General features: G+C 48.5%; 1 protein-coding gene and 1 long non-coding RNA gene across 7 annotated transcripts in view; both read left to right on the top strand.

Annotated features, from left to right (window-relative positions):
- The window catches only part of LOC146763284 (uncharacterized), a 32,693-nt gene extending 21,416 nt beyond the window's left edge, over positions 1-11,277 (top strand). For 4 of the 6 annotated variants that reach the window (XR_014952461.1, XR_014952459.1, XR_014952458.1 and 1 more), the window contains one exon: positions 452-5,489. This is a non-coding gene — a long non-coding RNA (uncharacterized LOC146763284). The other 2 variants (XR_014952460.1, XR_014952462.1) reach the window with 2 other exon arrangements.
- Positions 11,278-14,175: 2,898 nt separating this feature from the next.
- On the top strand, positions 14,176-20,418 carry HMGB3 (high mobility group box 3). Its single transcript, XM_021547802.4, has 5 exons — positions 14,176-14,274; positions 16,962-17,118; positions 17,618-17,757; positions 18,260-18,434; positions 18,929-20,418. The coding sequence occupies exons 2-5, from the start codon at positions 16,969-16,971 to the stop codon at positions 19,070-19,072; spliced, it is 609 nt and encodes a 202-aa protein (XP_021403477.3). The 5' UTR covers positions 14,176-14,274; positions 16,962-16,968; the 3' UTR covers positions 19,073-20,418.
- Positions 20,419-24,491: the final 4,073 nt, after the last annotated feature.

The following is a 24,491-nucleotide window of genomic DNA, read 5'->3' as shown; positions in this document are numbered from 1 at the left end:
TGGGCATGCAGGCAGTGGGGCTGCTGTGGCCTCTGCACAGACCTGGAGATGGGCTCTGCCTCTGAGCCCCGTGGCACTGGGAGGCTGTGCAGACACCTTGCTGGCCATGCTGCCTGGGTTGACCCCACTCTGAGTTTGGAACTGGCCTCAGACTCACCTGCAATGACACGAGACCTTTGAGATCACCAGGCAGCACCAGCTACTGGGCACTGGGTAGCCACGATGCTCCTGTAATTTGTCAGTTCCTTGCTGGCCTCTTGGTACTTCACTGGGCTGGGCCATTCTTGCACGGGCATCCCTCTAGATTTTATGAGAATGATCATGCAGACCTTCCCCCTGTGCAGGGCAGCAAGTATCCCCTTCCTTTGCTTTCCTGCAGAGCAGAGGCTGAGCCCTGAGTAACCAGGCTGTAAGGTGCAAGAAACAGACTTCTCACTTTTCTTCCTGGCAGAATAAGGAGGTCCTAAGCCTGTAGCCCTGGGAACTGATGTGACCAAATCACAGAAGAGGAGCCTTTCACTAGGCAGCATGATGGTCGTGTGGTGCCACATGTACAACCAAATCTATCCTCCCTGCCATTCAGACAGAAAGCAGCTTGTTTTGGAGCAACTTCGCTGGGAGGGGGAGGAACAGATGTTTGAACCAGAAGCATGTGTGACAGTTGGGAGAGACAGCGTGGAAACGCACAGTTGAAAGGAGAAGTCTGATGGGAGTGTGATGACAGCAGCAGGACTTCAGTGACAAGGAGTGGGAAGGAGAACAAGCAGGGAGGAGTGTTACTTCAAAAGCTGAGCAAAGTGCACAAGAAGATATGTCAGGAAAGCGTCAGAGAAAGGAAGAGAGGAAATGTGAGAGTAGAGACAGGCTTTGGGATCTGTCTGCAAGCATGTGTGACCTGTTGCCTGACAAACGGAGAAAGGAAGGCCTTTTATTCCTCTGCCTCCTTCCACCGAGTTAACTCTTCCTGCAGCCAAGCTGGCTGCCAGCTCTGCTGGAGCTCTTCACTCAGTGCTCGTGCAAGGGAAAGCTGCCTGTGCTGCTCCAGAGCACGCTGGCTGGGGGTCTGTGTGAAGGTAACTCTGTCAGGGCTGCCCGAGCCCTTCCTCTGCCTTTATAGGGTGGCACAGCAGCCACAAGCCTTGGCACTTGGGCACCCTGCAAGAGTCCGAGGAGAGGAGGTGACAATCTGGTATCAGGCTGCACCTCCAAGTGTGCCGTGATCACAGGGGCAGGACGTGTGAGCAGAGAGAGAGAAGTGTGCAGGAGGGTTTCTCCTGCAGCAGGGAGGGACCTCTCCAGCAGTGCTTACCCTGGTGACATCAGTCCCAGCTCTGCAGTGTCTGGCTTTACCCGAGGTAGCAGATGTGCAGGGCAGACTGGGAACACGCTGCTGGAGTGTGAAGGCTCGCAGCTGCGGGAGGGGGCAGAGTAACTTCTCCTCCTGAGGGATTTACTGAGGCAGTTTTGCACAACCCTTCCCTCACCACTGACTTCCCAGTGTGCCCTGAGAAACACAAACTGGTCCGTTCTGCTTTGTGTCCTCTTGTAGGGAGGGGAGAATTTCCTTAAGTATAGGGTGAGCCTTGGGATATCAGAGTGAAGGGATTGCAAGGCAGATGCCAGTCACAACCAGCCAGGCCAGGAGCTGCAATCTGACAGTGGATGTTGCACGACTGGTGACTTTCACCCTTCACACGGACATTGGCATTCATTTCTTGCTGTGAAATCCCAGCAAATTAGAGGCAGACAATACCCCTTGTGTGGGTGTGCAATGGGGAAGGCTGAACCAGGGTGATGGAGACAGGTCAGGGTGTGCTGTATCCAGCAGCTCTGGGGGAGAGGAGTCTCACAGCAGGGCCCTGTCAGCAGTGTGGGCTGTGTAAGGTTGAGGCTCAGCCAGAAATGCCTTCTTTCATTTATTTATTTTAAGGATTAAATGAATGGAGGGGAACATGAGGGAAAGACAGTGTCAGGAAACTGCAGCAAGGGTGCAAGGGTGTTGAGCACTGTTGTAGAAGCAGCTCGATGAAGGTGTGAAAGCCTGAAGGATCTGCCCTTCCTCACCAGGAGAAGCAATGCAGGCTCAGGGTAAGGAAGGAAGCTTTGGGCACCATAGGATCAATGCACAGGTGATGCTGGGAGTGTAAAGTGATGAAAGCCTCTCTGGTGCCTGCTGTACTGGTTGACTGGGCTGCAGGACCCTTCTTGGAGCTGTCTGAGGAGAGCAGCCGTGGGCACATCTGGCTGTGTGGCTGTATGGGCTGTTCTTACTCCAAAACTGTGGTTGGGGTCTGGTGCTGAGGGGCAGAGGGACCTGCAGGCTGCCAGGTGGCCTCAGACAGAAGGAGCACAGAGGAGCAGGTACCTGGTACCTTGATGTTTTCACCCAGGAGTGATGTACTTTGTAGCAGGATAGGGCTGAGTATCCCCCAGATGCTTGGCTCTATGTAGCAGAATTACACCTTTCTTCTAATTAACTTGCACAGGATCTTGTGCAAGTTAATTTTAAGAGTCAGGGTCAGACCCACATTGCATTTTCTAAAGGTACCAGTGAAGGTACTGAAATTAAATTCTCGTGAGTGAAGACCTGTTTTCCCTGCAGTCTAAGCTCAGAACAACAGAGCAGTCTTTAGTCTCTGGAGAAGGTTTAAAAATCTTCCAGGTCTGTGTTCCTTGTAAAAAAAAATTTAGTCAGCACTTGACACATCTGACAGTTGCCAGCCCTTGTTCAATGTGATCAGGGCACTGTGTACTGAATTAATGAGGGAACTCCATTCTGCCTCATAGCTGGGGAACAGTACATCACCAAACCCTGGAGAGACGCTGGAGTGTCTCTGGAAAGCAGGTCACAGGACAACACAGGTGACTTCTACCTTAGCCCTCCCAGCCTAGGCTTGCAGAGAAGGTTTCCTTAGGACCAGCAGCCTGACTTCTTCAGGCTTTTGCTGCAGCCACACTCCTGGTGGAGCAGAGCATATATCACCCAGCATTTTATGTGTGCCTAGGAAAAGGAGCCTGAATCCCCTTCCTGCACAGAGAGCTGCCAGGCTGGATGCCAGCACACAACCCTCAGCATTTTTTTATTTACTATAAACCTCTTAAACGAAGGCTGGGGGATGTTTTTCATTTACCATGTTACTGTATGGAATCAATCACTATAAATTTAAATGGAGAGCTGGTGGGAGCACACTTACCTTTTATATCATAATTGTGCGAGTGCCGCTGCCTAACTGCTATTAGGATTATTCAGAGCTTCTCAGATTTCACTGTAAAACGTTAGGCTGTGAGAGGTACTGTAAGGGTGTGATTATTCAAAGAGGGTAAGTAGTAGTGGGGGTTGTTGGCCAGAATTGCTACAAGAGGGAAGAAATGCTTAGTAGCTGAAAGCAGAGGAACTTGAGGAGCATAATCTGCCATTCAGAAATACGGAGCTCTGCGCGTGGAGAAATCCCACCTGGTTTCTGTCTGGATCTGCACTGGCTTGACAAGTGTGACTTAAATTGTGATTCAAATCCTTGGCTGAGCATAGGTGCCAGCCCGTGCTCCCCTGGAGAAAGCCCAACACAGCGTAGGAGCCCCGCTGACCCTCGGGCCCTGCTGCAGAATCCTGCCAGGGTGGCCACGCTGGCTCGGGCTATCAGAGTCACCTCTTCCTTTGATGGCTCCACGGGTCTGGCCGTGCTGGCAGAGCTTTCAGCTGGGCTGGAGGGGCTCTAGGCTTGGCAGGAGGGGTGACCTGTCCCGCTTGCTGCCCCTGCCGTGGGCGCAGCCTCCCCCCCTGAGCAATTCCAGGAGCTGGGAGAGGAGCAGAGGGTCAAATGGAGAAAGTTGGCTAGAGAGGAGCAGGACCCAGGCTGGGGGAGCTCGGGGCACTGAAGCTGACTGGTGACGGGGGAGTCACTGCTCTGAGCAGAGCCAAGGAAGGACACGGTGCTGGGAGGGTGCTTCACGACCCTGCCATGGGCAATGGACACCTCACAGCATCACCTCTGCCAGGACAAGGCATTGCCAAATTTTCCTAGGAGGCAGGAAGAGAAGAGAAGAGAAGAGAAGAGAAGAGAAGAGAAGAGAAGAGAAGAGAAGAGAAGAGAAGAGAAGAGAAGAGAAGAGAAGAGAAGAGAAGAGAAGAGAAGAGAAGAGAAGAGAAGAGAAGAGAAGAGAAGAGAAGAGAAGAGAAGAGGAAGAGAAGGAGAAGAGAGAGAAGTTCCGTGTATGCACTCCTCTACTGCCTTGATTCTTCACCTGTGACTGAGAGTTTAATTTTGCATCCCATATGATTTTCCTGTTGTAACACACTTGTCACTGTAACAATGCCTTTTCTTAGTACAGAAAGAAAACCTGAAAGGAAGCCCTTGAGCACTCTACTGTGTGAGTTTCTCAAATGATGGCTGTGTTTCTCCCTTCTGCCTGTTTTTTCATGCTGGGAATAAATCTGAGTGCAAAACAATCATGTTCAGCATATGATAACCAGACACAATTGTAAGTACACAAGCAGCCACATGGAAAACAAGTTAGCTGATGGAAGGACAGAAAGAACACAATTCAACCCAGACACTACAGTTACCATGTTCACAGTAAAATCAAATAATTCTGCCATTTACAGGTAATTACATTTTTTTTTCCTTAGGAAAGTAGAATTCAGGAAAACATGTTTAGTTACTAAATTTTTATCTTCCCAGTTTGTGTAGTGGTGGGCAAAAAACATCTCCCAACAACAAACATACTATGGGCTAATTAAAATTAAGCAGCTCAAAGCTGAATTCTGTCCTGAACTTCATCTGTGAAATTCTAGTGAATTCAGTGGGGCTTTGTTACCAGAGGTCAGGATTTGGACACTAGTCTATAAATCAAAGAACAGCAGGGTCTAAGCTATTTGGATATTCTTAAATGCCACACCAGGCTGCTGCTGATATCCTGAAAGTGTGTTGTCACTGATGATACCAGGAAGAAGTTTGGCAGATTTTTTTTATTTTGCTTTAATATTTTCAGTATGTTTGTCTTTCTTTTGTCATTGAAGCTATTTTTTCTTTGAAAAGCATTTACTTTTAGTTGTGGAGAAGCAGACAGCTGAGATATTTGGAGAAATTTCATCAAACACTTGTCTTGATATGCGAAGTTGTAGTTAATAAGAAAGTTAATTATAGATATACAATACACTCCCCAGTCTCAGTAGACAATGTGTTTTAAACCAAAAATGGGTTAACAAACCTAAAAGCAAATTTAAATAGCACAATTTTTTTGGGGAAATTCATCTTCCTTTAAAGCGATTCTTAATGTATCTTGTGTATGTATGTATTTCTCTAAAAGGAATGTGCATAAATGAAACAATTTTAAAAAACATCTTCACTGTAAATATATTTTTATTCACTCACTGTAATGTTCCTACACTCCTCAGCAAAACTGGAATCAAATATGTTAACAAAACATGATGCCCAATGAATGTAAAGCAAGAAGAACTCAGGAGCACTTGGCAGAAATCTATACACCCTTTATTATTTTCTCCCCAAAACAGTTGTTCCTTCAACATCATCAGGGATCAAGGTAAGCACTTGTTGGTAGCAACCTGAGTTAGGTACCTTGTCACAGTTTATGACTTTCCTGTGCTTTTCAGTGATGTAAAGATATCAACATAAGTCCCAACTGTGCCTTGCAAAACTTCCCTTCCTCTCCTTCATCATCCTCTTGATCTCTTTATCTTCCTGCTGATCTGCTCAAACACCTGTATGGTGCAGTATCAAGTTTGACCCTCGTGTTCTTCAGTTTTTGCTCCAGTGCCTTAGCTCAGCTCCATTCTCCCTGCTGGGCACTGCCTGGGAGGCGCCTGGACTTTCGGTCTTTCACCAGACCTCAGCCCAGACTCGGGTCCCCCGGGCCTTGCTGGCAGCCTGGCCTGTGCCAGCACAGAGGTGTGGGCAGGGGAGCTGCCCAGCATGGACCCAGCTGCCCTCGGGGCTCTGTGGCCCCTGTCTGTCCCCAGAACTTGAGGTAGTTACTCTAAAATCAGCCTGGTGTGCTGCGGTACCACTGTAGCTGTGTACAAGCACAGTAATGAAAATATTCCTGCCTTATTGATAGTTTAATTGGTGGCATTTAGTTAACTGTGCATGTTCTCTTTCAGTGGAAATAAACCTGGAATTATGCAACTGATTGTTTTTCCAAAAGCAGGGAGTCACTCATGGCTGCTGCAGCAGGAGAGCCTACCTGAGTAATCCAGCAACTTCAGTTGTTGGAACTGCTGTTTGCTGTCTGTTGCTATGGTGAAGTGATGGCACAAAACTGATACCAAAAAGGAAACAATATTTTCTGAACAGATTTATAAGAAGAGGAAAAAAAGTACAGGGACAGAGAGGTCATGGGGAAGAGCGGGGAAAGCTTAAGGGGCTTTGAGCACTTTCCTGAGCCAGTTTTTTCCTTCCTTTTTTTAACTTCACCCTTTGAAGGCAAGACTCAACCTGTGCAGTGTCACCCCAATGGGTTTTTAAACAAACAAATAAATATTCCTCTAAACTGTAAACACTTATAACTTCATATTTTTTCCTTTGCTTCTCCTGCATCTACACACATATGGGCAATATATTATTTTCCTAGCTTTACAGTCAGTTTTGGAGATCTTAAGTCCCAGCAGTGTAGTGCAGGTGATAGATCAAGAAAAGCTGCTTTCCTCTCCACCTTTGCAGCATCTCTGCTGTTAATGTCTTTTCTGAGAATTAGATTTTTAACCCTTCCTAAAGGCTTGTTGTGCTAGCAGTGTGTTTCCCCACCCAGCTGGAATCACCCAGTGCTCTCTGTGTTTTCCTACACCCAGACTTTCAGCCTACTTAAGATGCTAGCTGGAGAAGCTGAACTGTGCAAAGCAGCCCCACAGCTGATTTTTGGGCAGCTTAACTGGGTGGGGAAGAGACCAAGCACTCAGTTCACAGCTCCTGTGGAGAGAAATCATCTTTCCTTCTCTCTAGCCAAGGATTTTGTATGTCACTCCCTGTCCCACAGTGCCACTGGAGACAGGAGCCTATCTTGATAAGTTGAAAACCATAGCCAGACTCAAAGCTTCATTCAGACACGTGTTGTGAGATAGAGTAGCACCAAGATTATGCTTGCTGGAGAACATTCTCCTCTTGCATTCTTCTGAAGGTGAGTGGTTTTGGTGCATCATGTTAGTGTGCTGTGTGCTGCCATGGTCCTGTTTGGGGGTGTGGGCAGTGGCAGGATGGCCAAAGAGGAAAGGATGCACACTGGAGTGCAGATACTGCTGAGAGCAGGTGCTGGGAGTGGGGTGGGAGCAGGTATTCCTGGCTTTGGGAACAGTTAGTGATCTGAAAGCAGCTCTCCTTCTAGCAACATTTCAGGACTGTGAAATAAGTATCCAGTGCAGCTTTCTTGTTGAAGTGCCAGATGTTCTGATTGCTTCATTTAGTGTCACATCCGTGGTGTCTGAACTACACCTTAGCTGTATCATCACCAACTTAGTCCTAATGTGGGGTCATGCCTCCCTTTATATCCAGCCCTTTGCTGGACTGCTGTTGGGTTGTAATTGCATCGGATTCTTAATAGAGTTTCTTGGTCTGCTGTCACAGCATGATTGCAAGAACTTGTGTTGCATTGAATGTGGTCTTGATTACTTGCCAATTAAAGTGCAAGGGAAACACTTACAATCTTCTCCTTTAAAATTGTGTCTCAATTCCACCTTCTCTGAAGGCTATGGGAAACTAGCAGAGTTTGTTTACAGTTGTCCTATCTTTCTACTTTCAGTTTTTGGCTTGGTGGGGTAGGTAAATAATTGTGCTTTTTTTTTTTTTTTTTAATTCATTAAATGCCTTTTTTTTTTTTTTTTTTTTGTGTAGTTCTGTGCATGTGAAGCAGAAGCAGAAAGACCCCTCTGAAGCTGGTTGTTGCTCTCATGCCAGGTTGCGTAGGGTTTACAAGGTTTGGGATAGTGCATCTTTAAAAAGAAAATACATGAAAGCAGATGGCCCTGTGGTAGCTGAGCATGGAAGGAGACGCCTGAAGAAAGTGTGTTGTGGCAGGAGGGATGTGTTAGATGAGGGAGCAGAGACGAGCCAGGAATGTAAGGAGGCAGAGTGCAGGGGGCACACCATTCCCAGGAGTCTGGCAGCGTGGGAGGTGCTGTACTGCCATGGCAAATCTCGTGGAGCAGGTGTGCCGGGGCAAATTGCCTGCCTGCCACCCCCTGGGCAGCATGTGCTGGGAAAGAGCAGGGCCAAGGTGTGAAGAGAAGCAAAAGCAGAGAGAGGGGAGAAAAAAGGAAGGAAAAGCCCCAAGAGGAATGTGGACAATATGATAAGACAAGGGGGAGCCACCTGTGAAGGTAACAGTGAGTTTCTGTTTATCTTGCCTGTGGTTATACTGCGAGGAGGTTTTGAACTGCTGCCTAGTTATGACTGTCAATTATTGTAACTTGTATTTCTCACCTCAGTCCCCATGAAGTGCATTTGACAATAATTAATTTTGTGTGTGCAACTGAGAGTGTATCCTACTCCTGCAGAGGTGTCAGCTTAATGGGATATGGCTACAGGGGATAACAGGCTGTGCCACCCCATTAGGGAATTTGGGGGGTCACCTGGTAATTTAGACTAATATTTTAATTGTTGGAACATAAGGTTTCTCATAGTTGAATTGGGAACAGATTAACCTCTGTGTCTCTGAACTTGCATGCTGCCAAGCTCCTTAAACACCATTGCTAATTTTATTTTCTACTTTCAGCGTGTATTTAAGATAATTCTTTTTGTTTCATAGGTTAAAGAGGAAATATTCTAACTGGCTGAGATCCCAGGGAGCAATTACAAATATTTTATTATAGTTACAGGACTTGGAATTCAGCCTCAGGCTGTGAGCATCAGAAAATCCATGTGTGGAATTCCCAAGTGTTGTAAGGCTGGGAGGATTTTGTGTGGAGGGATTCCTTCTCATTTTACTAAAGTTAAACTTTAGTTTAAAAATAAAATAAAAAACTTGGGCTTGCAAATGAAACCTCTTCAATCAGCTCTTGACTATACCAGTTAGAGAAGGGTTAATTGAGCCTCTTCATCTCCATTGCATGTTAGCACAGAAGGTCAGTGGTGGGAGAAGCCAGGTCCACACTGAAGGCTTTTGAAACAGCCCCCTAACTAGCCTAATGAATATGCTGGTGAGATAAACAGGTCATTTAACACTTTTCATGTCTCTATTGTCCATCCAACCTTAAATGTCAACTCTGTCACTCTGATAGGCTGGTTCTGCTTAAAAAGGCTTCCTGGCTTTGTTAGACTCCTAGGAGGGATTTCCCCCCATCCTCACTCCTAATTGCTGGCAGAACCCTACGGATGTATTTATATCAGCCTTTTCATTCGGGTCGAGTCTCCACTGGAGAATTCTGCCCGAGTCTCGAAGAGATGCAATGAAGACAGAAGTGGGAGTGCCAAGCGCAGTTCCAAGGATCCCGCTGGAGCTGCACTCGGTGACCGCAGCGGCAGGACCGGCGGCGGGCAGGATGGTTGGATACCCCCAGGATGTGCTGGGGTTCTGTGCCCGGCCTGGGACAGCTTCTCCGGGCTGCTGAGAGGGGGCTCGGCTGTCTGTGACCATCCCAGCTCTCCCAGCCCGGGAAGGGGCCCTGTGCTGCACCTGCCTTGTAGCTAAAGCCTGGGGACAGAGGGCATGTCCCTGCTGTGGTGTTTCTGCCAGGGCTCTGAGCACACCTTGAGTGTGCTGACCTTGGATGTCCAGGCTGCTTGAAGCAGCATCTCATGGGCATACCTGCATACCTGAGAGACCCAAATATTTTTCACAAATGTTTTCCAGAACTTCCTCACTCTGTGAACAGCAAGCATATTTCTTCTTGGGACACTTCTATTTTTTTTCTGTGACCCATGGTATTCTGTGGCCTAGAAGGCCTCAGAAAATTAGTTCTTATCTCAGGAGGACTGCAGACAGCTTTTCTGTGAGATTTCTTGAAGGCTCCTCTACTCCTTGCCTTGAATAAGCTCCCCAGTGCTATGGTCAGAATCACAACAGCATAGGTGCTTCTGATTTAACATCACAGTCATGGGCTCAGCATATTCCAAAGGTGGGCAAAGAGCAAATGGACTGATATTGGTATCCATTGCCTCATTGCAGCTATTTGCCTCTGCAAACTTTCTTAGCTTTCTAATACTTGCATCAGCTGATAGATAAAAAAGGTGGAAATTCAGGTATCAGCACTGAAAAAATGAAGGTTGATGGGCTGAAATAGCACATATCCAAGCATGTATGCTACAGACCAGAGGAGCTTATGTGGCTATTCCCAGAAATGCTGCCAAATCTGAGCCCAAGATACCCCTCAGTACGGGAACTGCTTTGACAATACACTGTGTATTTAAGCTGCTCCTCCAAAATAGGAACCAGGCAAATTTTATTCCTCCTGGCAATTATGGTGTATGTTTGGGAAGCTTTCAGCACAATAGCAAATTTGGGGATACCATTGTACTGAAGGCCGAAATAATTTTTCTGCAACTGGTGTACTTCCAATTCATTAAGATGCTTTACAATTTCAATGTGTGAAGTCACAGCAGCCTCTTCCTAGCTACTAGTAGGTGATGCTGCCTGTGAGGAAGATACCCAACACAGCAAGCACAACATGCTCTGACCAATATTGGACAAGCCCAGTAAAGAAATCACATCAGCTCTTTGGCTGAAATCATCCCACGTGTGGTACAGTGCAATTAGCAAAAGCCCAAGCACAGTTAATGTCAGGCTAACTTCCTACATCAACACAACCTGGATTCATACTGAGAAATTTGTTAAAGGTCTTGGGGATTAATCTTTAACTTTTGGTTGTTGTCCTGCATGATCCTTCCAAGGCATTCATGGTCTCACTGATGAGAATGAGATGGTGGAGGAACATTGTGAGAATGGCTGGATGAGCTGTGGAGCTGATCAGTAGTGATCAGTGTTCCACAAAGCTCACTTATAGCTCTGGTCCTTTTCAGCACTTTTATTTCTGAATAGCTTAAGCACACAATGGGCCTTAATTTGCTGCCCTCTGGCACAACAGAAGACGGACGGAGCTATCAGAAGGCCAATCCCACCAAGCTGTCACTGATGTTCACATAAGATGTGGCTGTTGGCTGAGTAATGCATGAACTTACTCTAGACTTCAGGCCGTTACATGGGGCAGAAGATGGCAATTTCATTTGTGGATGGCTTTACTGAATTTAAAATATGTTTATGTAGTCTATTTATTTGTTGGAGGGGCTCCAGTGACTCCAGATTTTTCCACAGCTGCCTCCCTGTTCCATCATCTCTAGTGGAAGAGAAGACAGTGCTTCATCTTGGCAGGTAGCAGCATGGACTCAGCTGCTTGCATCTCTGCTGTTTCCTGGACAGCACCAACATGATGTACATGGGCCAGAAGCCTCCAGTGTTTGGTGACACTGCCTGGGACAGGGCTTTGCCATCCATCTTCTCAGCAACAAGCTACTGCAAGTACTGGGAGCTGTCTGCTTGCTAGGGGACCTTGGCCAACATTTTAGGCCTCAGTCCTTACATTCAAGGTACTGACTGGCCTGGGTCCCTGCTGTGGGATGTAGGGTATGGCTGGCAGTTGCTTAAAAATGTAGTATGTGTTTGCAAAATAAATCTTACCTGGTGGGGATCACGTCAGGACTTTCTGAAGGGAATGTACAGAGCTATGTATTGAGCTCTCCTAGCATCAGTGCAAACATTGCTGCTGGCTGTGCCAAAAGCCAGGCATCCTAAAGTTTCTTTGTATCTTTTTTTTCTCATGCTTCCTATAGTTAAATACATAATAATATGTAATATTAAAAAAAAAAAAAACAAAACAACACCAAAAGAGCCTCAAAACTCCCTAAAACTTACCAAACCCACACTTGAAAGTGTCTCTGCTGCTGGTTGTATCCTTCTGCACACTCCTTTCTTTGCCTTGGCTCTGGTAGTCACCTCACTCCTTGGTACATTGGTTCAGTCCACTAATCCAGCAGAAAGTTAAACCAGCATAAAAGGAGGTCGAATTTTGGGCTTTGTTTACTCTTTTCTGGGTTCGTGAGCTGCCTTGTCTCCAAACAGGGCCAGGAGAGAGGTGAGCTGCATGAGGAAGGGGGACTGTGTGGACTGGAAGGGGTTGCAGTAAAGGGTTAGATTTGCTAAGCCAACTTTCTGGGTGATTTTCTTGGTGCATGGCAGGAAAGGGCCCAGACACAGGGGCCAGGTGCAATGTGTGGAGCTGAGGGCACCACAGGAGAATTGCAGCAGTGGTAGTTCTGGGGGTGAGTAGAAGCTTTCCCTCTGGGGGTTATGTTCACCCATTTGCTACTCAGCCCTCCTCTGCTTTCAAAAGCATGCTGCAAGTGCTAGGATAAAACCTCCAACCCAGCTGTCTCTCAGCTACCAAAATATCTCCTTTGCCCCTTGGCCAGCTGTCAAAACTTTCGTGGCCTTCCTAGAACAAGCATCTTAGGGGATGTTTCCTTTGGCTGATGAGAACTCGAAGGGATGCTCTGGAGATGACTATGGGACAGCATGTTCAATGCCAGGTGTCTCTCCTAAGCCAGCTCCATCCCCTGAACAGCCTGTCCATCCCCTTAGTAATGCGCTCTGCTTGGTGTGCTCTGGAGGGTGAGATTGTGGTTTGAGGAAGAAAGTGATCCAGAATAAAAAATTGTGCAAATCAAGAGCCAAGAAAAAAGCCTTAATTATTTGACTAGTTTGGAACACTTGAAAGTATCCCTAAAAATAGGTGAAAGGGATGTTTGTCAGCTACAAAGAGATTATCCTGCAGTAGTATTGCTTGTCTTATTTTATGATGATGCTACAGAATACAGTCCCTCAGGTAACCTCATTAATGTTTATGAACGAACCCCTTGTTTTATACATTTGGTTTGAGAAAGTAGAAATAGGGCAGGAGGCTAGTAAGGCTGATTTTATCATACGTGCTTCAAAAAGCCCAAGGATGTGGTTGCAAGGTATCTATAAGCATATAATGTACACGGGCCAACAATTAGAATTGGTGTTTGCCAGAGATGTACCCCAAGGGAGAAATCCAGGCAGGACTTTGGCTAAAATCCTGGGTGAAATTCTGCATGCTTCCCAGTGGATCTGTCAGCAGGAGGCTGGCACTCTTCTGTGTCTCATCAGTCGTGTTGTTTTGATCTCTTCCGGCAAAGGCAACCTGTGACCATATGTTGTTATAGCCACAAGCGCTTCCACAGGGCGGTATCTGGTAAACCCTGCTGCCTGACAGCGCCTCAGCCCAGGGTGGAGGCTGCTTTTCACTATCTGCTCGTTAAAGAGGACAACTGTTTCTTCTGCCTATCACAACAGGCTGGCAGTTACGAACAGCCCGTAACAGTACGGGGTGGTTTCTGAGTCTTACCGCTCCGTCCTCAAAAATAACAGCTCTTTTTTCCGAGCCAACCAACAATTGTGGTCAGCCACGAATACCAGTTTAACCATTTGGCAGCGTCCCTGTAGGAAACAGCTCTTTCCAGAGAGCCAAAGGAGCCCTAGAGTCACACCGGGCTGGTTTCAGTCAGCAGGACACACTTAACAGATTTCCTTGTGTGCCATCAGCCTCTTTAATAACAAGCAAATCCTGGAAAGTTAATAGCAAACAAACTGTAGAAGCGCGTGAGAACTAGTAATTCAAATAGATTCTTTATTTGATGAACGAACGGGTAAAACTCTGCTCCTCCCCACACAAACACGCAGATTCTTGCTCTGTAGCTCCTTCTCCACCCGATGTGTGTTGGGACTGTCAGCAGAGTTTATTTTGGGCTCGGTTCCACTACGCGCAGTAGTAGCCGGCTTCTCAAACAGTGCACTGCGAGTTGAACCGCCCCTTACGGCTTTAGGGCAGCAAGCAGCAATAACGGGCTATTGTCAGCCGGGGGTCCCGCTGCTGCCGGGGCTCCCCTCGTGCCGTGGCGGCGGCAGCGGGGCCGGCAGGGCGGCGGGGCCTGGCGCTCGGTCCCGGTGCCGGTGCCGGCCCCGCTCCGCCGCACGTGGCGGGGCTCCGCGGGCGCGCCCGCCGCGCTGCCGGTGCCCCCGGCGGGCGCTCTTTTTGAATGAATGACCTCACCCGCGCCGGCCAACCGCCGCGCGGCACAGCTTAATATTCATGAGGCGCCGCGCCAATGAGCGGGCGAGGAGGTTGTTTTAAACGGCAGAGCCCCGCAGCCAATCAGGCCGCTCTCGTAGGCAGCCAACGCGAGGCTGAGCCGCGCCGAGCCCCGCGTCGTGCCCTGCGCTCCGCTCCTGTCCACACTACCGCGAACAATACAGGTACGTGCAGCCCCGCCGCAACTTTTCGGGGGGCGGCTGCTCCCTCCCCGCCCTGCCCCCGCGCCTTCGTCCCTCTGTCCTGCCTGCCCCTGCATGCTTTTTTTTTTTATTATTTCTTTTTTTTTTTTTTTTTAATGTTGTGTTCCGCTTCTTCCTTCCTCTGAGTTTTTGGTTTTTTTTTTAATTAGAAAAAAAAAATCAGGAAATTCACCCAAAACTTTGTTTCGCCCCTCTCGCGGGGATCGGCGGTGCCGGGGCAGATGCTGCGCGCAGCTGGCGGGGCGGTGGGCAGCGGGCGAGGCGCAGCGTTTGTCCCCCGCCGTCCTGCCCTGCCCCGCCGGGAGCTCCCCCGCCGCCGAGGGGCCACCTGCCCCCGGTGCAGCCCCGTAGCTCCGCGCTGGGCTCCCGTGCCGCCGAGAGTAATATGGCTGGTGCAGCAACTACACCGGGACTAACTCCTCTTCTCCCCCGCATGGGCAGGGATTTTTCTCTGCCGCCTCCTAATGTCGCACGGCAAAACGCGCGGCGCCCTCGGCTTTTATGTGCCCCTTTCGCAGGGTGGGCTCGGTGGGGCTGGTGGCGGTGGGAAAGTTGTCGGCCGTGCGCAGTGCCGTGCCCGCTGTTTATTCTGCATTAATATGGCTGTCGCTTTAGCATCTGACAGGGATAAACCCTGCGCGCTGCGCCCGGCGGTCCCGGCCAAGCAGTTTTTTTCTCGCCGCCGCCACCTCCAAACTCCCCCGATCCCTTCGCTTCTGCCTCCGCAGCTCTTCCCCTGCCCGAGAAGGTGTCTTTGGTGGGGCTGCGCCCGCGGCGGGGCCCCGCATCGCCTTTTCCCCGCGCCGCGCCGCCCGTGCTGTGGGCATTAATATGGCTGGCGCTGGAGAGCCCCGGCGAAGGGAAGAAAGACGTGTGAGCGGCACAGGGATGGGGAGGGGGATCGCGGCGAGGAAAATCTCCTTCCCTGTGCCCCGCCGGGGGCTCAAACCTTTCGCTTTCGCCCCGGCTCCTCTCCCCCCACCTTCCCGTGTCCTCGGGCGGGCGCTGGGGGGCCGCCCCGGGGCTCCCCGCACTCTTTTTCTGGCAGCGCGGAGGAGCGTAGCGGCGGCGGTAATGGCTGCACGGGAGCCTTTGTTAGAGAGCGCTGCGCTAGGCAGGGGCCGGGGGGGGGGCTCCCGCCCGCGCCCCGGCCCCGCCGCCCCCGCCGCCCGCCGGGGGGCCAGCGGGGAGCCCCTTGGCGGCGGGGGCGGCGTTTTGGCGGGGCTGGCTGCCGGGGGCGGCGGGCGCGGGGGCCGAGCGCGGCGGAGGGGGAACGCGGCTTTGTTCGGCGGCGCGGCGGCGGCGGCGCCGGGAGAAGCCATCTTAGCGAGCGGGGCCGGCCCTGGGCGCGGAGCGCGGCCGCCGCCGCTCCCGCTGCCGCTTGCCCCGGCCGCCCGGGGCCGGCCCGGCGCCCCGCGCCCCCGGCCGCCGCCCGGCCCCCCGGCGCCCCCCGCCCGCCGCCCCACCGCATTTCAGGGGCACTTTCTTTCATCAGGAGGCGTTTCACAAAATGGAAGATGAATTATTGGCGTCTGGCGGAGCCGCCGCTGCCCCCGCCGGCCCCGGCCCCGCCGCAGGTGCCCGCGCCGCGGAGCGCGGCCGCCGCGGTGACCTTGGGGGGGCGCGGGTGCGGGAGGGGCGCGGGGCCGGGCCGGGCCGGGCGGCACCGGCCGCTCGCCCCAACTCCGGAGCGGGGCCGGCTCCGCGCCCCGGCCCCGGTACCGCGCGTTCTCCGCCCCCGCGGGGCTTCGGTGTCCCGGCAGCGGCCGGACCGGGCAGGGCGGCTCACGGCCACTTGTGCTGCACCTGGCGGGTTAATGGGCGCAATTAAATATTAACGCTGTGCTAATAAAAATTAAATTTTTAAGGGACTTAGAAGCCGTAAATAGGAAATACCGTTGTGGGCTTACGATTTTGTTTTATTAAGCGGGGAAAATTTAATACGGAAGTAGGAAAAGAAATGGAGCCCAAAAGTTAGCACCATCGTTTCGGTAACTTGCCGATTGCATCTTTGCACTGACCACTGTGCCACGAACATGTGTCACTTGGTGGAGCAAGAGCAAGCACAACTCCCCTCGCAGAGCTCCACGGGTCCTATTGTGGTTACAGTCAGCCTGTATTTGTGCCCTTTTTATATATAAAAGGTTATTGCACTTTTTCGGGGCAACTAATTTGTCCTGCCTGCTTACCTGGGCAGCAGCTGCTAAGACATACACTCCAGCTCCTGAAGGGATAAGTCATTGCCTGGCACTGTGCATGCCACTCCAGCCCCAGTGTGGCAGCCAACTAAAACAGATACTTTATATTAGTTCATATAAAGCTTAATAGGTAGAAGTATGTATCTTTAATAGTCTGCCTCCAGTCTTTGGACATGATGTAAATATATATTAATGTAACACTTAAATCCAGTGACTGGTTTCTCTTGGCTTGTCTGCAACTCAAGTATCAAGGGAGAATAATTTAACTCTATATTGGGGATGGTAAGAGGTGTCAGGGGAAAGAAAGGGGTGTGTTTCTGATGGGACATCACATCAGAAGATGATGGGGGTGTGTGTGTAAATATAGACCCACCATATGTGTATGTATACATTGGTACGTACATTCATCTATATGTCATTCATTTGTTATTTTTCCCTCTGTCCCTACAGAGTCAAGATGGCTAAAGGTGATCCGAAGAAGCCCAAGGGCAAGATGTCTGCCTATGCCTTCTTTGTGCAGACGTGCCGTGAGGAACATAAGAAAAAGAACCCAGAGGTTCCAGTCAACTTTGCAGAGTTTTCCAAGAAGTGTTCAGAGAGGTGGAAGGTACCTTAATTTGTGACTTCCTGAAGGGATAACCTCTTATAGTATCTGCTAGGGTGATGTGTCTGTGTCTGAACATGAAGGGAGTCAGTGCTGTTTTGGTCTATGTGTTGTTCTTGGCAAGCTGACCTGGCCATTGGTCAGGTGCTGCTGAAGCCAGTAGCAATACTGAACGTCTTAGCCTTGTGTATCTGCACATTTAGATGCTTCTGCTAGAGTCTGGCATTTTTATGATTCCTAAACAATACCCTTCATCAGCCACTTCTTTCCAAGTGTGTGTCCAAAGGAGGACTCTGACTGTGCTCGTCTCATTTCTGTTGCTTCCCTGTTGCTGAATGTGTCTGTGGTGGCTGTAATTTCCCATACAGGACAGTCCAGTTAGAAAACAAATTCTGAAACTCCCGTATTGAGTTGATATGTGTTGGCTTGTTTACATAAAGTTTGGCAGCTATTGAACAGTTGAGTAATCACAAGTTTGGCGTCTCATGTTTTGGTTTTTTAGACCATGTCAAGCAAGGAAAAGGCTAAATTTGATGAAATGGCAAAGGCTGATAAGGTACGATATGACAGAGAAATGAAGGACTATGGACCAGCTAAGGGTGGCAAGAAGAAGAAGGACCCCAATGCCCCAAAACGACCACCGTAAGTAACTTTGAGACATTAAATGCATAAGTGTTTTGGTTCATTTTCACACCCTGTATGTAACATGGGTTGCCAGGAAGGCGGTAGATGGGGACAGTGTTGGTATAGCAAGACTGTTAGTGATACTGTCTCGTAAAAGTTCTAGGCAGCTTGTGGTCTTGAGATCATGTAGGACGCTGACACAAGTTGTCGATACTTCGTACCCTTAAACTCATAGTGATGGAAAACACAAGTGGCTGAGTCACAGTGAGACTTGTATATCTAAGATGGAATTGGGTGAGGGGATACAGAACGCTTAATTAAAAAAGAGCATTGAGTGAAGGAGGCTGCAGGTCTGGGCCTCAGTAAAATTAAAACACATTTAAGCTTGCATTTGTTTTTTGTAAGTTAAAAAAAAAAATTCTCTCTTTGTGCTCATGCATGTGTCAGTGTTGTGAGGAAGGGGTGCTCCCTAGGTGTGCTGCTGCAAATGCTGACTTGTCCTCTGGTATTTCTTCCCGAGGTCTGGCTTCTTCCTCTTCTGTTCAGAGTTTCGCCCCAAGATCAAGTCCACAAACCCTGGCATATCTATTGGGGATGTAGCGAAGAAACTGGGCGAAATGTGGAACAACCTCAGTGATGGTGAAAAGCAGCCTTACAACAATAAGGCAGCTAAACTGAAGGAGAAGTACGAGAAGGTAAGGAGAGTTGTCACTCGTGCCTCCTCTGTACCAGCTCTTTTGTTGATGTGCTTTTGTAACATAGGCCCAGCTCAGTTGGCCCCAGCATAGTTACAGCCGAGCTTTGCAGAGGGGTAGAACAGGAGAGATCCACAGGCAGATTTCAGCAAGGAGGGAAAGCTTTGCCCGGTGATGTGCAGCAGGGGCTGCTCGTGTTGCTTCAGAAAGGGTCTGCTGTGCTGTTACTGGAGCTCTGTCCCGTTATCAGGAAACTTTGAGAGGCTGGGTTCTCTTCTCCTCCTCAAAGAAATAGCCATGAATGCAGGGTTCCAGACCTCCATGATTCACGAGCATGCTGAGGTGTCTGCACAGCTCTGTGCTCCCCTGCTGGCTTTGTCCCCTTGGGGTGCAGCCGGGGAAGGCCAGTCCCTTTACCTTAACGCCCGCTGCTGTACAAATGCTGTGTGTGTTTGCTGCTTAGAGCAAATTAAGACATCCCCTTGACTTTGCAGGATGTTGCAGACTACAAGTCTAAAGGAAAGTTTGATGGCGCAAAGGGAGCAGCAACCAAAGCTGCTCGGAAAAAGGTAGAGGAAGAAGACGAAGAGGAGGAGGAGGATGAAGAAGAGGAGGATGAAGATGATGATGATGAATAAAACTGTACAATACTTGTCTCCATGTGAATACCATAGAGTAGGGGAAACACCATAAATGAAGCACCTCTTATTTGAGATGGTGTCTCTTGCCCTTATTAGGCTTAATTAAAAAAAAATTGGATTCCGATCGCGTTGTAGTTTCTAAAAGTGCTCTAGAAATTGTAACTGGTTTACATGAAGTGGCCATGGGTGTAGTGAGCACCCTGAAACTGTATCAAAGTTGTACATATTTCCAAACATTTTTAAAATGAAAAGGCGCTCTAGTGTTCTCCTAACTCTGTGCACTTTGCTGTTGGTGTAACAAAGCATTTAAAAATGTTTCAAGCATTTTTTTTTAATTTGTAAGGTGGTGTTACTATATGGTTATTGGCTAGAAAATCCTGGGTTATAAACTGTACATATCTATAGTTTGTAAAAACTAGACAGATTCTTGTGGTACATGCTTAGAGTGATGATGCCTTAGAGGAGCAGTGATTACTTGGAAAGGCTGTACGTTCCCCGGGGTGCCATGGCCCAAAGCATGCACTGTGAGGGTAGATCTATTTACACTACAGTGGGCGTCCATTTAGCTTAAAGTTGTCTTTCTGTATATAGTGAAATAGCATTCTGCTGCCATTCTTAGTTGTGGAAGGGGGTTCAGCTGGCATGAGAAGTGTATGGGTTTTTTTAGTTAAGTGCGGTAGTTTTTAAACTGAAACTGTAGACATCTCTTCATCGTCAACTAAGTGAAGAGCCAGTGCAGCAACTGAAGTTCAAAAACACTCTGTACTTAAACAAATTTGCAACGTTCTGTTTTTTTTGTATGTTTAGAATGCTGAAATGTTTTTGAAGCAAAATAAACAGTATTACATTTTTAAAACTGTTCTTGACAACACTCTAAATTTCTGCTTTAAGAGGATCTTAACAACAGCAAGAGGTTCATTTTGAAGTCTGTGGCATCCCTCAGGGCTGGTGACTTAGGAAACATTCTGACTCAAGGATTAAAAAAAAAAAAATTTAAAAAAATGGTGGCCAGCCAAAACTGGCTGAATTGAAAGAGATGGCTGCTCCAGCTAATATGCAATCGTAACTGTTTATGGCTGAGTGGCATAAGATGCTATGCAAGTTTGAACTTTATTACTTGAACTTGGGAGCCTAAATGAACATTCATGACGTAATTGTTTGTTTGTGTGTGTATATAGCAGCATTCAGAGATGCAGAGAAAGGTAGGTGGCTAGGAATGAGGCTGACACCATGGAATAAGTATAAAAGCATAGTTTGGATTTTTTTCAGTTGTGTTGGGTAAATTTATAGCCCAAATGCATTGCTGTACATATTAAAATGTGCCTTTTTTGTCCTGTGTTAAACTGTTTCAGACTTGTGGTTTTTTCTAGCCTCTTGTTTTGTGGCAGGAGCCAGGTGCCTACGTCTGACTCCCTGCTGAAGTAGGAGCGTGGCGCAGGTACTTGGTCTGTGTCATTTCTCTAATGACACAACTCTCAGTAGGAACTGGGGGCTGTGAGGTGGGGTGGGGGAGCAACAGGTCTCTTTCCCCTCTGTTCACCAGCTGGTTTTGTTAAAGTCTTGCCTTCTTTCCAAATCCAAGCTGGGGATGTTTTTGCAGCACTTGAAAGGTAATTCCTGGTCTCTAACTGGTGACTATCACCTTGTTTTTCCTTAGTATGGGAACAGCATGACTTGGGAAAACTGTAGCACCCCACACTACCCCTGAATTCCTTCACTCTGCTGGCTGTAGTGGTTGGTGCTTGCTTGGTGGAGATGGGGATGTGAGGGTGCTTGTGTTAACAGTGCCTCAGAGCTGTGGGCTGTTGTGGCCAGCTGGTTTCAGAAGATGCAGTAACTCAGAGGTGCAAACACTGGGCATGGGCTGCTGCCACCACCTCTGCTTTTGAGCCAAGTTTGAGATTGATGTGGTCCAGGCTTACAGGCAGTAACATTAGAAAGTGGTTAAAACTACTTAGTTGCCTAATTGGGTAGCACTTCTGGTTTCCTCTGTCTTTTCAACAACATGACAACTTCTCACCAACAGCAGCTTGGCAAAACAGTCTGGTCTAGTGTTGAGATGGACTAAAACCTAAAAGTAAAATTTCAGAATGGAGCAAGCTAAAATTTCATGAAACATAGCAACATGTAGCAACTTTTGTTTTTAAGGCTAAGTGACCCTTGAATAACTCAGAAATACTTTTATATTTGCTTAATTATGGTCTGGTCATTTTTAGTATTTTTAATGCACAAAAAAGTGGTATTTCCCCCTATTTTATGGGCAGTTGCATTTTAAAAGCCTCAATAAAGCTGCATCTGGAAAAGAAATGGGTACTTCTGTATTTGCTACCCTTTCTGCATGTTTTCTGATGCAAGGGATTAGGCATCTGGAGATCCCAGCCTGTGGAAATTTGATGGGAAAGTAGTGGAGCAGAAGAAAAAAAGTGATGGCATCAATTTGGGAGCTCTAATGCTGTTTCTATTGTCTCATTGGCAAAATCTCCCCGTAGCCACATAAGGGACTTGGTGTAGATCACTGTTGTGCAAATCGAGCTTGGCTTTGAATTAACTGCTAGTGAGCTGAGCCCCTATTGATAGTATCAGCAAATGAGGACTAGAGCTGACACCTCTTTGTCTTCATTGTATTGGAAATCCATTTAAGTTGCAGAGCTTGATCAAGGTACCTTACAGTGCACTAACTCTTGCTGCTCTGCACACACCTAAAATACGGCATTCCTTGGGAATGCTGTTCAATACAGCACTAGTGCAGGATTCCAGGGACTCACATTTGGATATTGCAGATCTAGTGGTGATGTTTCTTCCGTGAATACCCTGGTGTTGATAAATGCCATAGTGTGAATACATATAATAGCACAATTTCCCCCCCACTGTTTTGTGTTCTGACACGTCATCTCAAGTACTGGGAACTGCTTAATTTCACCCAGCTCCATTATTTTCATAGAACACCCTCTAAATGCTCTTTTTCCTCTGCTTTGAAATGCTTGTGGTGTTTCAGAGAAGACATTTCTGCTTTGTGTGGCTGCACAACTCAAACTTCTAGTTCAACTTTAGTCCCAAGCCAGGCAAAGTAAATATGTCTCTTAATAACTCCATGATATGTAGAGAAGGGTAAGGATAAAACAGATTGGGCAGAGGGAGGGGATGGATGAAGATACTTTCCTTGCATGAATTTGACAGAACTGACTGGGAGACTGCTTATGTTTCCAAAATGTGATTTATTGATGCCCCTCTCCCTGCTGAAGTTGGGGTGTGGGATCAGGGCTCAGCTAAGCAAAAGAGGGATGGTGCTGGTTCTGCAGTAGTTAAAACCCACTTACTGCTGGGGGGAGGCCGAGGAAGGCTTGACTGTGGCATGGTCTGTCTGGATGCCAAAACAGGTGTTGGAGGTCTGAGAACCTTTGCTCAAGAGAGAGTATCTGATGGTGGTGTGGGGCAGAGACAGCACTGACCCATGTCATGCAGGTCATTTCCTGTGGTTGGTGCAGTTTGGTTTGCACTCAGGATTGTCCAGACTCTTGAGAACACAGTTGCTACCAAAGTGCATCACATGGCTCTGGCATCACCATCTGGGGGGCAGTGGGGCTGCTGAGCTACTCTGTGCAGGGCAGAATCTGCTCCTGAAAATGAGCCTGGGAGCCTTAGTATGACCCAGAGAGCCAGAGGCTACAGACCCACTGCTCTGTAGCCTATATATTCCAAAATTCAGTTGAGATATGGTAAGTATTTGTTGTGAGCTAAATCTGAGCACTTAGGCTGGGAGGAAGGGGTTGCATCAGGGGAGTCCCACCATGGGTGTGGCAGTCACTCCTCACAGGCAGGCACAAGGAAAACTGCATTGGCAGGATGTAGCAGCTTCCTACTGTTGAGTCAGGACCCTAACACATCTGTTGGGAAGGAGTGTATTAATTTTCTATTATAAAATTAATTAAAAATCCTACTACAAATGGCTATCTCCCTAGGACAGGGAGAGTCTTCTCTGCAGATGGGACTGAGGATACAAACTCAGTCAAAGCATCTCTCATACCTTCTCCCTTTGAACAGCTCTTTTTTTAGGTAGCTTTACTCCTAATAAACCCTGCAGGAGCAGCAGCAAGGTGCAAGGGCTTGTCTTGGTCCTGGATTAGCTGCTGAATGGCTTTTTACTTCTGGCCTCCAGCAGGATCCTGGCAGCCACCTTGAGTTTGTTTTCCCTCTGATTGCTCAGGCTCTTTTTCCAGAAGCAGAGGAACATCTCCCAGGTAAGCTGTCTTCTGCTGCAGATTTTGGGGAGCTCGGATGAGGAGACAGGATGTTCCCAGTGGGGTGAGGGCAGGATGCTGCATTTCTGGCAGTGCTTTCTGACAAGCCCCAGACTCCCCTCTATGAATGTTCACCCAAGCTCACTTTCCTCTAAAAGATAACGGGAGGAACTGTGACAAGTGGCATGTTTATTTCTTTCTAGGGCTACGGCTGCACCACATTTTAATGCAATAAACTGAATTGCAAATCACAGCAGTGCTGCAAACAAAGCGTGCTGGGGACCCTGTTACTAAGCAGTTGCTCTCTAAATGTGTCAGCTTGCAGTGGGGAAGGGACTGAATAACCAGCATGTCTGACAGGGGGTTTTGTGCCCTATGCAGTGTCTTCATCCCCTTTTGCAGGCTGGGCTGTGGTGTGTGCCTGCCCTTGCTTGGGCAGCATTTGATAACCTATGTTCAAAGCACTCTGCAAACATCCCTCCAGTAGATCTGATCTCTATGTGCTAAAGCAATATGTGGATGGGGGAATGTCTCCTTCCATGTGCTAATGCTCTTGATTGGAGTTGTCTGCTGCTAAGAGCTCTTTCCTGAGTGCCCTCCTGCACCTGGATCCCTAAATTAGGCAGGAGGCAGCAGCACAGCCATGCTGGAGCTGACAGCTCTGTATCCTGGGTGGTAACTCCTCCTCTTGTTCCTGGATGTGGCACGGCCTCACAGAAACCCTGTGAAGTGGCTGAGCCAGGGCTTTATGGTCAGCTGGAGCTGGGGTGGCAGGTGACTTCCCCAGGAGTGGGGAGCCTGGATGTTCTGTGGAGGAGCAGACTGGTGCTGTGGTGGGGCTCAGACTCTTGGAAGCTGGGATGTGCAAAAGCAGACATCTGTTGAGATGAAAATGCATGTACTGTGGTGAAGGGATGCCTGTCCTGTAACTGTGTCCCCTGACACAGCTGAATTCATGTCTCTGGCTGAATTCAGCAGCCAGGCAAACCACAGCTGAGCCCAGCCTTGATGTGGGGCTGGGTGTTTTGATAGTGGTTGTGGTTGATTTTTGAGCCTGTGAGTGCAGAGTGGTGCTGCTCTGCCACCTCCTCTGGCTCAGTGCTCCCTGTGGGACACCTGGGGAGCTGAAGTAGCCCTTCTGCACTAGTGTCACACACCTCTGTAACCAAACCTGTGTG

The sequence above is a fragment of the Lonchura striata genome, chromosome 4A, assembly GCF_050655825.1.
Source record: "Lonchura striata isolate lonStrDom1 chromosome 4A, ASM5065582v1, whole genome shotgun sequence".
NCBI classification, from domain to species: domain Eukaryota; kingdom Metazoa; phylum Chordata; class Aves; order Passeriformes; family Estrildidae; genus Lonchura; species Lonchura striata.
Note: the sequence above shows the minus strand (reverse complement) of the source record. Positions and strands in the feature narration are given on the sequence as shown.

Coding starts and splice junctions, on each gene's coding strand:
- HMGB3 (XM_021547802.4), top strand. CDS start 16,969: ATGGCTAAAGGTGATCCGAAGAAGCCCAAGGGCAAGATGTCTGCCTAT. Junction 17,119..17,617: donor AGTGTTCAGAGAGGTGGAAG/GTACCTTAATTT, acceptor TTGGTTTTTTAG/ACCATGTCAAGCAAGGAAAA. Junction 17,758..18,259: donor AATGCCCCAAAACGACCACC/GTAAGTAACTTT, acceptor TTTCTTCCCGAG/GTCTGGCTTCTTCCTCTTCT.